This window comes from Cetorhinus maximus, unplaced genomic scaffold (genome assembly GCF_964194155.1).
Source record: "Cetorhinus maximus unplaced genomic scaffold, sCetMax3.hap1.1 HAP1_SCAFFOLD_822, whole genome shotgun sequence".
In the NCBI taxonomy this organism is placed as follows: domain Eukaryota; kingdom Metazoa; phylum Chordata; class Chondrichthyes; order Lamniformes; family Cetorhinidae; genus Cetorhinus; species Cetorhinus maximus.
In genome coordinates this window covers 77,428-90,345 of record NW_027596764.1, presented here as the reverse complement: position 1 = coordinate 90,345, position 12,918 = coordinate 77,428, and the positions used below count along the sequence as shown (strand labels likewise).

At 51.8% G+C, this 12,918-nt stretch overlaps 1 protein-coding gene across 2 annotated transcripts in view; it reads right to left on the bottom strand.

Moving 5' to 3' along the window:
• LOC144674812 (cathepsin L-like) overlaps positions 1 to 12,918 on the bottom strand; it is a 37,799-nt gene that overhangs the window by 18,002 nt on the left and 6,879 nt on the right. Inside the window, exons 3-9 of one of the 2 annotated variants that reach the window (XM_078536009.1) lie at positions 12,514 to 12,574; positions 11,864 to 11,974; positions 8,867 to 9,033; positions 6,740 to 6,839; positions 6,524 to 6,604; positions 5,480 to 5,599; positions 4,428 to 4,492 (exon numbers count right to left, since the gene is read on the bottom strand). In XM_078536009.1, the coding sequence (XP_078392135.1) occupies positions 4,428 to 4,492; positions 5,480 to 5,599; positions 6,524 to 6,604; positions 6,740 to 6,839; positions 8,867 to 9,033; positions 11,864 to 11,974; positions 12,514 to 12,574 (705 nt within the window). The remainder of the gene's footprint in view (positions 1 to 4,427; positions 4,493 to 5,479; positions 5,600 to 6,523; positions 6,605 to 6,739; positions 6,840 to 8,866; positions 9,034 to 11,863; positions 11,975 to 12,513; positions 12,575 to 12,918) is intronic. The other variant, XM_078536010.1, reaches the window with a different exon arrangement.

The following is a 12,918-nucleotide window of genomic DNA, read 5'->3' as shown; positions in this document are numbered from 1 at the left end:
TCAGGTCACAGGAACGCAGGGGCCTTCCAAGCCAGGGAAAGCAGCCCCTGACCCGCCCCGCCGAGCAACCTTGCCACCAGCGCTGCGGTGCAAAGCGTCCTCATGGGATGGGGGGAGATCAGGGTCTTGTGAGCACTGCCCCGATACTTCCATTGCAACCGACAGGGGCACTTTGGTAAACCGTGTGAGTCAAAACCCCAGCGCACCCAGCACCCAGGTCAAGACCGAAAATCCTGACACACAGCCATGCCACCCACCCACTCACCCACTCACCCACTCACTCACCCACTCACTCACCCACTCACTCACCCACTCACTCACCCACTCACTCACCCACTCACACCCACTCACTCACCCACTCACTCACCCACTCACTCACTCACCCACTCACTCATTCATTCACGGGACGTGGGCGTCGCTGGCTAGGCCAGCATTTATTCCCTATCCCTAAGTTGCCCCCTTGCTCAGGGGGGCATTTAAGAGTCAACCACATTTGCCGTGGGGTCTGGAGTCACGTGTAGGCCCAGACCGGGTAAGGACGGCAGATTTCCTTCCCCTAAAGGGGACATTAGGGAACCCGGGCGGGGTTTTTACAACAATCGGTGATGGTCGTCATGGTCACCATCAAGACTTTTAAAAAAAATAAATTCCAGGTTTTTATTTTATTGAATTCAGATTCCACCACCTGCCGGGGTGGGTGGGGGTCAAAGCCCAGAGGCGTTACCCTGGATCACTAGCCCAGCGACAATAAAACCACCATCAGCGCCTCCCCATGGGCAACCTCAGGGAATGCGGCTCCTCCTGTTGGAACGCCGACACCCCTGGTAACTGGGCGGCTAACCAATTTTAGATTAAACTCAGGGGCCAGCGTGACGGACAGCCCTGCCAGATGAGGAGCCGTGGCTGGAGGCCTTTGGGTTTCAACGATGGACACTCCGATTTATGGGGTGGTGGAGGGCGGGGGGAGTCTCACACGTGGCCCTTGTCACGATCCTTGAGCCGCTGATGTATTGCGGCAAACAGATCTTCGAGCTGCCCGGGGGGGTCAGCCTTTCTCCTCCTCTGAGCAGGGTTGCCCGCGTTGCCCTTGATGGCCTCCAGGTGGCAGGAGACGTCAAGCCAGCCGAAACAGCACAGCCCTGAGTCCTCAAACACTAAAAGGGGTACATTCGAGGCCTGATTTCACCTGCTCTTTTTTTGCGGAGCAAGTTTGCCTGTCAGCATTCCCTAGGTCCTGGACAGCCCCCCTACCCCGTAACGGTCAGATTCAGCCCCGCCGCGCAAGAGATGACCAGAGCACCTCCTGGTGGAAGAAGGGTCAACAGCCTGGACAGCCTCTACCGCCAACTACTGCGCTGGTGCAGTCGGTAGACACCCCAACCCACTGAGCACGCATGGCGGCTCCCAGTCAGCGTGGCAGAGCCGCAAAGGGGGTGCTGGAACCTCGTAGGAGCCTCGCACCATCGACAACGGCAAAACGGAGGTGAGGGCGCTAACTCCAAACTCCTTGCCGCGGGAATGCCCTTCCTCAGCCCCAGAGAGCTTCCCAACAGCCTAAACAGGAGAAGGGGAAAAGACCCCACCAAGCAGACGGATACCATTTTCGTCCGCCCAGCAAGAAACGGTCAAGAGCGTTATGGCCAGTGCAGGTGGTAAAGCGGAGCTATTTTTAAAAAAATCCCAGAGGGAAACTGTAAAACAACTGTCACAACCTATAATTTTTAAGTGCTACGTTTGAGATGCGACTCTAAATTCAGGAATCAGACCACCAGTCCTCGAGGTTTTACATTAAACTAAATGAAACATTTTATTAATTTACACAGGTTAAATATATATATATATATAAATTACTACTATCATAACTTATAACAAATTCCCAAACTAATCTCCATTAAGGCAACAGCAACCCATAGACCTAACCAGACACCAGGCAAAGCATTTTCACCTTGGCGGATTCAAAATGAGGCTCTTTTCACTTTGGTTCCTGTGGAGCCAGTTGGAGGCGCGCAATTGCCTTTTGACCTCACATTGCCTCTGCCCTGCACACCCGAAAACTGCTAAAGTTATACCTACCGCCACTGATGGAATGTAAATTATCAATGTGTCACTAGCCTCTCTGAACTTCACCTTTTAACCAATGAAACCCCTTTCATAGCATCAATTTTATTAGTAATATAAACACATTGCTTGGTCTCTGCTAGATAGGCTTCAGATTTCACCCCACTTCTTGAATACTCTATTCAAAAAATTCAAATACGCTCTACCTCTCTGTTTACTTTTCAAAACAAGTATATATCGAGGCACCCAGACCAGCTGGCTTTAATCCAATTCAGACACACCCACAGACTAAACCTCTATTTTAAAAGAAAAATATTTTCCAATAATATTATATACATTAATAGCTTCATGACAAAGAGTGACACCAACCATGCACCGCCCGACCAACCAGGAGCGGCTTAACATCAAGCAATTGAATGAAACCATACCCAAATGTTGGTCCAACCTCTAAACCGATAACAAGAACAGGAAACACCGGAGCCTACCACTCCCCTGACCGAACGGCAAACAAGATGTGGGGAGGGTTATAAGGGCCTCCCGGCCGCCTGAACCTCTAACTTCAAGGGCTTGAAGTGGGGGGAGATAGGGTATGGAGAATGTTGTCAGTGTTTATCCCGTAATAAGAATAATGTTGGAATAGCATTAATGTTGTAACAATAAGGTTAATGCGCAATTTAAGACTTGAAGTAAAACTAAAGTGACTCCATATCCATAGGATAAAGACTTGGGGGGAGGTGTAGTATTAGGGTCTGATACATACAGGGTTAATGTGGGACTGGGTATAGTACCGCCCAAACAGCAATGGATGAAGGCACATGGCCCAGAGCCACGGTCAGTCTAGAGATGGGCAGAGATGTGTAAAGACCCTGGATGGAGTCAGCTCTGTTACCTGTACCCTCTGCTTTGCCCAGCTATGAGTTGTGAATAAAGGCTTGCTGTTAATATACTCAAGATTACGAAGCCTACTTCATGGGCGTCCGAAACAGGGTTCCTCAAACTCTACGTTCCCAGTCTTATCTTGTAAAGGTTGGAAGTGGAATAGTGAGAAGAAACGGAAGTGCACTCATATCTACAAGAAGGAGTGGAATCAATGGAATGGATTAACCGCCCAGATGTTCAGGAGGACAACCTGAACAGAGGACTGGGAGTCTCTGATGATGCACATACTACTCCACCGAGTTCGAGAACATGGAGAACTTGGATCTTATATATAACCTCTGAGAGCACTAAGAACAAGGTCGGGGAGATTGGTGAAACCACCTCAGTGGTTATATCTGTGAACCAGGGATGAATGCGGAGACTTCGGGGTGTGGTGGGGGGGGGGGGAGAGGGAGGGGAGGGGTAGGTGGTGTGATGTAGGATAACATAAATAATAAATTTATAGAGTCAGAGACTTGGGGGAGATGTAGGGTAATGTAAACAATATATTTAATAGAATCAGAGACTTGGGAGGGAGATGTAGTATAATGTAAATAATATATTTAATAGAGTCAGAGACTTGGGGGGAGATGTAGAATAATGTAAGTAATATATTTAATAGAGTCAGAAACTTGGGGGAGATGTAGTCTGATGTAAATAATGTATTCAATAGAGTCAGAAACTTGGGGGAGATGTAGTCTGATGTAAGTAATGTATTCAATAGAGTCAGAGACTTGGGGGAGATGTAGTATAATGTAAATAACGTATTTAATAGAGTCAGAGACTTGGGGGGAGATGTAATATAATGTAAGTAGTATATTTAACAGAGTCAGAGGCTGGGGGAGATGTAGTCTGATGTAAGTAATGTATTCAATAGAGTCAGAGACTTGGAGTGAGATGTAGGATAAAGGGTTAATGTTAAATATGTAAATAAATAATCTACATCATCAGTGAAGCAAGATCACATGACAACAGAGTATGCCGAGAGACAGTTCTATGTAGAGCCTCGTGCTAAGCCTTATCCAGTGCATTATTAGTAGAATGTTCGATAAAAGGTAAAGTTTACCAACAGCCTTGCCTCCAGCAGTATCTATCAATTCAGACCATGGACAACCTCAGCTAAGACCCACAACAATGACAACAGAAACGGCAGTGAGTCAGTTCAAAATGGAACTCCCCCCCTTGTCCAGCCAGCTACCCGGGGAAGCCCAGCAGGAGTCTGCAGCTCATCAGCCTAATGGTAATAAAGCCTGAGGCCCAGTTGTGAGCCTCGGGCCTACCGATGAGGGATCGCTCCCAGCTGGAGGGCAGCAGGCCAGAGAGAGGGAACCAGCCCACCGGCTGGCATGCTTAACCGCCGTTGTGCCCAGTTAGTGGTGACATGGCACTGGTGGAGCCAGGGAAATACGCCCATAAAGGGAGGATGGGCAGGAGTGGACAGAGAGACTTACCTGCAATCCGGTTGCATTCATGGAAATTACGATTGGGCCTGAATGAGCCACCCAAATTTTCATTTCTGAAACAGAATTTGAGAATGTGAGGGGAAAAGCTGAGATGAGACCATTCAGCCCATCTCCCACCCCTAATCCCATCAGTTAGGGGCATTCAGACCAAGATTCCTTTTTTGGTCAGGTGGACATATTAAGATCCCTGGGCAATAATTGAAGAGGGTCGGCGGGGGGGGCGGGGAGGATGGGGGGGTGGGGGGTGAAGTTCTCAATGTTTCCCTGTCTGGCCCCCTCGACAACCAACACCTAAAAATCAGATGACCTGGCCATGACCTCATTGAGCGTTGTGGGATCCTGCTGTGCGCAAACTGGCTGCCGCGTTTCCTACGTTGCAACAGTGACCACGCTCCGAATGCCCCCCCTTGACTGTAAAGCGCGTTGTCGTCGGGGTTGGGGGGTGGGGGTGAGGCGACTTGAGGCTGTGAAAGGTGCTATAGAAATGCGGGCCTTCAGTCTCGGCTTCTCCTCACGGGTCAGTTGCCTCTTACCGGGCTGCAAATGGTGGGGGTTTGGGGGGGGGCGGGGTGGGGGGCGGGGGTGGTGGGGGTGAAGGAGCGTGGTGTAGGGGGTCAGGGGTCAGGGGCGTGGTGTAGGGAGTCAGGAGTCAGGGGCGTGGTGTAGGGGGTCAGGGGTCAGGGGCGTGGTGTAGGGAGTCAGGGGTCAGGGGCGTGGTGAGGGGGGTCACGGGTCAGGGGCGTGGTGTAGGGGGTCAGGGGACAGGGGCGTGGTGTAGGGGGTCAGGGGTCAGGGGCGTGGTGTAGGGGGTCAGGGGACAGGGACGTGGTGTAGGGAGTCAGGGGTCAGGGGCGTGGTGTAGGGGGTCACGGGTCAGGGGCGTGGTGTAGGGGGTCACGGGTCAGGGGCGTGGTGTAGGGGGTCAGGGGACAGGGGCGTGGTGTAGGGGGTCAGGGGTCAGGGGCATGGCGATGAAGAGTCTATTCACTTGCACCTCCCCTTCCTGCCAAAACCTTGACCTGTCTTGACCGGCAACTCACCCTCTTCATCTGGTCGGATGTTTCGATAGGTCTGAATTTTCGCAATGGCTTTGGACTGTTTGAAAGCGCAGTGACCATTCCTGCCTCTGTACGGGTACTCCCTCTCAGACATTATTCCCCCTGTTGGTAGAAGGGGCAGAGTTTTTCTTTAAAGGGAGGAGAGGCTTCAGCCCAATGACCTACATCTTGGTTAGTGCTTAAATCCCATCACGGTCTCCCCCTCTCCCTCCCTATCTCCCTAATCTCCTCCAGCCCCCACAACCCTCCAAGATCTCTGCGCTCCACCAATCCCAGCCTCTTCAGAACCCCCCCGATTTTAATCGCCCCACCCTTGGCGGCCGTGCCTTCAGCTGCCTGGGACCCTCAGCTCTGGAATTCCCTCCCTAAACTTCTCCGCCTCTCTCTTTCTCTCTCCTTTAAGACGCTCCTTAAAACCGCCTTCCTTGACCAGGCTTTTGGCCACCTGGCCGCTAAACACCTCCTCCCGTGGCTCGGGGTCGAGATTCGTCTTACGCCGCTCCTGCGAAGCACCTTGGGGCATTTTACTATTTTAAAAGCGCTGTATAAATGCAAGCTGTTGTTTGTTGACCGCCGCCTTCTCGAGAGCGACTTTAGAGGTGGGGGGGAGGGGGGGGGGCAACAAATGCTCCCCTTGCCCATCGACACCTCCTCAGAATGAACGCAAGGAAGGAACAAGAGCCCGGAGTATGCTGGGACGATTAGGCCGGGGATCGGGGCACCTTAAACGCATCGCAGCAAGTTAGGGCTGGTGCTTGGCGGTGTAAGGAACATTTTTTTGAGGAGGAGCATTATGTTCCTGCTCTGACACCCAACCTCCCTGGCCCAGAAAGGGAGCAATTTAAAATGGCGACTCTCGTTCCTTCAAGTTGGGAATTCTGCTCGGGGGGGGCGCTTTTACTCTCTCAGAGTGAAAAATCAACATTTCCTTCCCTTACTCCTTCTATCTGCGCCTTTCTGTCGCTCCCTCATGATCTAATCTTCTTTCCCTCTCTTTATTTCTCTTTCTGTGCCTGATTTCCTTACCTAGCTGGATAACAGCCCTGAAAGCGTTGTCAGGGTGGCCTCCATGGCAGCCAGTGCTCCGAAAATCACAGTCAAGAATCTCTGAATGAGGGTGGATGAATGGAGAACAGGATTAGACACCCGATCACGGTAAAGTACCTCGAAGCAAAAGGGCCACCGAATTCAGGAATGATGATGCGGTGGGGGGGGGTGGAGGGAAATGCCCCTCCCAATTACCTTGCTCCGACAGTGCCCTCAGCTTCTTTGTCTTGATGTACCACATCGACTCAATATTGGCCACCGAACCGAAGGCCCAACAGGATCCACATCTGAGCCCCTGATGAATGAGACACCATTAATGGGAGGGTTTCCAGGGCACTTATACCCCTCCCCCTAAACGCCAACCTCGGTGACGCCATCCGGCACGACGGCACCCCTGAGATCTCACTCCACCCCCCCCCCACCCCAGCTCCTCGCCCTCCAACCTCCCCCCAGATCTCGGCGTTCCTCCAAGGCCCAGGCCCTTGGACAGATTAATCGCTCCGCCATTGGCGGCCAGGCCTTCAGCTGCCTGGGGCCCTAAGCTCTGAAAATGCTGGACCAGCGTTTATTGCCCATCCCTAATTGCCCCTTGAGAAGGTGGGGGTGAGCCGCCTTCTTGAGCCGCTGCAGTCCCATGTGGTGTAGGTACACCCACAGCGCTGTTAGGGAGGGAGTTCCAGGATTTTGACCCAGCGACAGTGAAGGAACGGCCGATATATTTCCAAGTCGGGATGGTGAGTGGCTTGGAGGGGAACTTGCAGGTGGTGGTGTTCCCCATGTGTCTGCTGCCCTTGTCCTTCTAGATGGTAGTGGTCGTGGGTTTGGGCGGTGCTGTCGAAGGAGCCTTGGTGAATTCCTGCAGTGCATCTTGTAGATGGTACACACACTGCTGCCCCTGTGCGTCGGTGGTGGAGGGAGTGAATGTTTGTGGATGGGGTGCCAATCAAGCGGGGCTGCTTTGTCCCGGACGGTGTTGAGCTTCTTGAGTGTTGTGGGAGCTGCACTCATCCAGGCAAGTGGAGAATATTCTATCACACTCCTGACTTGTGCCTTGTAGACGGTGGACAGGCTTTGGGGAGTCAGGAGGTGAGTTACTCTCCACAGGATCCCCAGCCTCTGACCTGCTCTTGTAGCCACAGTATTTATATGGCTGGTCCAGTTCAGTTTCTGGTCAATGGTAACCCCCAGGATGTTGATTCAGTGATGGTAACGCCATTGAACGTCAAGGGGCAATGGTTAGACTCTCTCTTGTTGGAGATGGTCATTGCCTGGCACTTGTGTGGCACAAATGTTACTTGCCACTTGTCAGCCCAAGTCTGGATATTGTCCAGGTCTTGCTGCATTTGGACATGGACTGCTTCAGTATCTGAGGAGTCGCAAATGGTGCTGAACATTGTGCAATCATCAGCGAACATCCCCACTTCTGACCTTATGATGGAAGGAAGGTCATTGATGAAGCTGAAGATGGTTGGGCCGAGGACACTACCCTGAGGAACTCCTGCAGTGATGTCCTGGAGCTGAGATGACTGACCTCCAACAACCACAACCATCTTCCTTTGTGCTGGGTATGACTCCAACCAGCGGAGAGTTTTCCCCCTGATTCCCATTGACTCCAGATTTACTAAGGCTCTTTGATGCCACACTCGGCAGGAGCAGTTACTCTCACCTCTGCTAAATGTCTGCGCTTCCATCTCCTCTTTCAAGATGTTACTTAAAACCAACCCATTCGAGCAAACATTTGGGCACTAGACCCTAATATCTCCTTATGTGGCTCAGGGACAAATCTCCTGTCACGTCGCTCAGGTGAAACACATTGAGAGATTTTAATACGTAAAAGGCGCTACATAATTGCAGCTATCATGATTGGCGATTGAGGCAGGGATAATAAGTAGATGGCAGTCATGAATCTGGCAGAAATTCTCAACAGGGCAACCAGAGAGAAAAATCAAATGATACAGAAGGGAGTGTTTGATGTAGAGGGGGCTTCACTCTGTATCTAACCCCGTGCTGTACCTGTCCTGGGAGTGTTTGATGGGGACAGTGTGGAGGGAGCTTTACTCTGTATCTAACCCCGTGCTGTACCTGTCCTGGGAGTGTTTGATGGGGACAGTGTAGAGGGAGCTTTACTCTGTATCTAACCCCGTGCTGTACCTGTCCTGGGAGTGTTTGATGGGGACGGTGTAGAGGGAGCTTTACTCTGTATCTAACCCCGTGCTGTACCTGCCCTGGGTGTTTGATGGGGACAGTGTAGAGGGAGCTTTACTCTGTATCTAACCCCGTGCTGTACCTGTCCTGGTAGTTTTGGATGGGGTCCGATTATACCTGATCTTTCACTCTGGTCACTGCTCCCAGCTTCCTCCAGTCAACGAAACTGGGCAGAGACACGTTTGTCAGCTGTTCAGCTACATCTGCTGAAAGCATCTCCTCTGGCCTAGGGTCGTTGTTATTACTGATCACTGGGTTGAGGTAAAAAGCACCAAATTCTTCATCTGTGAAAAGAAAAGCAATTGAAGCAACTGTGCAACCAGTCTCCAGACAGCTCATTGTGCCAGGCAGGAGTGAAGCTCATGTCTCCAGGGCTGGGGAGAAGCTGAACGATACATGGCGAGCAGTTCAGTTAATGCGGAGAGACTGGAGAAGCCGGAAATGTTCTCCTGAGAGCAGGGAAGGTTAAGGGGGGGATTTAATCGAGGTGTGCATAATCATGAGGGGTTTGGATCGAGTAAATACGGAGAAACTGTTCCCAGTGGCAGGGAGGGTCGGTAACCAGAGGGGACACAGATTGAAGAGAATCGGTTAAAGAACCAGAGGGGAGGAGATGAGGAGAATATTTTATTTACACAGCGAGTTGTTTTGACCTGGAAGGCGCTGCCTGAAAGGGCAGCGGAAGCAGATTCAATAGGAACTTTCCAATGGGGAATTGGACAAATACTTGAAGGAGAAAAATTTACAGGAATATTGGGAAAGAGCGGGATGTGGTTTGGGGGGGGACAGGACTAATTGAATACTCTTTTGAAGGGCCAGTACAGAGGTGATGGGCTGAATAGCCTCCTGTGCTATTTGAATGCCCCAATCTCCAAGCTCGGGTCTTTCACGTTAGTGCTATGTTAGGACCGGGGCTGCAGTTTTGGAGGAGCTGTATTTTACCCAGGGTGGTGGATGATGTACCTCTCTGAGATCTCCCCATCTCCCCCTCTTCCCCACCTCAGCAGCATCTGCTCTGGGTTTGGGAGATGGGCTGCTCACTGCAGACACAGACCGACTCCGAAGATCCCTTCCCCCATCCCTTTCAGCTGCTTCGTCGTCACCTGCAGCCCCTGCTGGAGCTGGTCAGCAGGGGAACGGTGGGGTTAGGGGGTCATGTCACTGGGCCTGTAACCCAGACCGGACTAATGGTCTTAGAGGCACAGGTTCAAATCCCCACATGGCTGCTGGTGGAGTTTAAATTGGAGGAATTCATCAAATCTGGAATCTCAGTAATAATAACGTTCATCGATTGTTGTAAAAACTCATCTGCCTCAGTGATGCCCCTTTAGGGAAGGAAATCTGCTGTCCTTGCCCGGTCTGGGCCTACACATGACTCCAGACCCACAGCGATGTGGTTGTCTCTTACCTGCCCCCTGGAATGGCCGAGTGAGACACTCAGTTATTCCAAACGGCGACAGGAGTTGAACAAGAAGAAAACTAAATGGACCATCCAGCAATAACCTGCACCACCCAAAAATCAGGGGTCCAAGATGGCTGCTCACGCCTCCTCCTCTGGGGCAATTAGGGACGGGCAATGGACTACCCAGTGATGCCCACATCCCATGATGGAATCAAAGGGAATCTATGAACCCTTGCCCATTCTGTGGGGACTGGCAAGTGTGACTGAGAGTTCATTCACAGCCGACCTGAAATGGGCCCCATTTCTCCTTGGCTGAGTGGGGAGCGCATTTGGCTCCATGTCAGAAGATGGTGGGTTCGAGTCCCACTCGCCCCAAACATTCATGCCAGCATTACCAGGGCTGAGGGAGCACTCGCTGTCGGAGGGTCAGTACTGAGGGAGCACTCGCTGTCGGAGGGTCAGTGCTGAGGGAGCGCTGCACTGTCACAAGGTCAGTACTGAGGGAGTGCTGCACTGTCGGAGGGTCAGTACTGAGGGAGTGCTGCACTGTCGGAGGGTCAGTACTGAGGGAGCGCTGCACTGTCGGAGGGTCAGTACTGAGGGAGCGCTGCACTGTCGGAGGGTCAGTACTGAGGGAGTGCTGCACTGTCGGAGGGTCAGTACTGAGGGAGTGCTGCACTGTCGGAGGGTCAGTACTGAGGGAGTGCTGCACTGTCGGAGGGTCAGTACTGAGGGAGTTCTGCACTGTCAGAGGGTCAGTACTGAGGGAGTGCTGCACTGTCTCATGAGCCGTTTTTCTGATGAAACATTAAGCTGAAGTCTTGTCTGCCCTCTTGGGTGTAAAAGCTCCCACAGCCACTGTTGGAAGATCCAGCAGGGAGTTCTCCCCAGAGGGCACAATATTTATCCCTCAACCAACATGGCTAAAAACAGATGATGTGGTCATTAACACATTGCTGGTTGTGGGATCTTGTTGTACGCAAATTAGCTGCTAGATTTCTGACATTAAAACCCTGGGCCTTCCAGAGGTTGTGAAAGGCGATATATAAATGTAAGTCTTTCTCGTGTTGAAACCGGTGTGAGATTTTATCATGTGGTTACGCTGCAGTCGGTGCCTCTCACACTGTGAGATTGTTACTGTCCTCTCCCGGCAGGGGAGGGATCGGACTGAGGGACATTCCCACAGATATGGGACAATCCTAATGACCCCCCGTTCAAGGGGAGAGAATTCCTGCTTTTGCACATCAAGTGTGAACGGCTGAGATGGAAATTATGGAAATATTCAGGATTAAATTGGACGGTGGGGGGGTTGAAGGGACAAGGGGATGTCGGGTTAGTGTAACAGGGGGGCTCAGTGTGATTAGAACGATTTGCTTGGCTGGGCAGTAAATGCCAACACAGAGTGGATGGGCCGAATGGCCTAGTTTCCATATTGTAACTTTGATGTGTATCTCTATTTATAACCTTTTCTCTTCAGGGAATGTCCCTCCGCTCCATACGGAAGACCGGACTGTTGTGCGTTAGTTGGCTTCTCAGCCAATATAGTCCATCGCCAGTCTCGGCTGGGCCTCTGAACACAGGCTGGTAACCCCATCCCAGTCGGCGTGCCCCAGTATCACACACGGCGCTGGCCTCGCCCAGCATGGCACCTGGGGCAGAGAACCCTCCACAAAAGCCCCCCCGCCGTCCTCCCCTGCCAGTCGCTCGCTTACCTGACATGTCGCTGAACTTGGTGATTCCGTAGATGGCAGTGCCTATGTCCTGCTCCTGCATCCGTTTGGAAGCCTTGAGATTTTCCACGAAGATCTGGAACCTTTTCTCCTCTTTAACCAAGCAAAATTCAAGAGGAAACGTGTCAGCGTTGGACAGGGCCGGATTCACTTGACGGTTTGGCCGGAACCGTGAGGGGCACCATCGGGATCTGGTTGTGCACCTCACCCTCTACCCTCCACTTTGATTTTATGATCCTCCCCCCCCACTGTTGCCCTGCTCCCTCCCCTGAGGGAATGTCGGGAGTGGGGTATTCTTAGAGACTCACAACCGCCCTCCAACTCCCCACTCCGACGCTCCGCGATGTGGGAGCCCTGGCTGTCAGGGACCAAGGGGGTAACGTCAAGCTGAGCGAGGCCCAGTGGCCTTTCCCAGTGTACATTCCGACTCTCCTCGGCAGGGATCCCGAATTGTGGGGGGGAAACGCTGGGTGATTTTCGAAGCTCCCTATCCCAGGCTCAGTCAGGCCTGCAATGGCTGCCACTGTCTCTGATTGTCTGGGATCAGTTCATTCAGCGGAGGAGAGGGATCAGACTACGGCCTTCCTGGGCAATGGGGACAGACGACCGAATAGTGTGGACACGTCTCTTACCTTCCGCCTGGTCATACTTCTTCTTGTACTGCACTTTAAACTTCTCGAACTTGGACCGCAGCTGCGATTGGGGGAATGGAATAAAATACAATCACATTTCACGCTGCCCCTATGTAGTAGCGACGCGAGTGGTAGTTTCCATTGACATGACGTTGATCTAGATCCAAAGCTGGGTGTGCAGGGGACAATTTCAAAGTTTGGGGATGACATAGAACTTGGGAGGATTGTAAACTGTGAGGAGGACAATGTAGAACTTCAAAAGGACATTGACACATTGGTGGAGTGGGCAGATAGGTGGCAGATGAAGTTCAGTGCGGAGAAGTGTGAGGTGATGCACTTTAGTACAAAGAACATGGAGAGACGGTATAAAATAAAGGATACTATTCTAAAGGGTGTGTAGGGGCA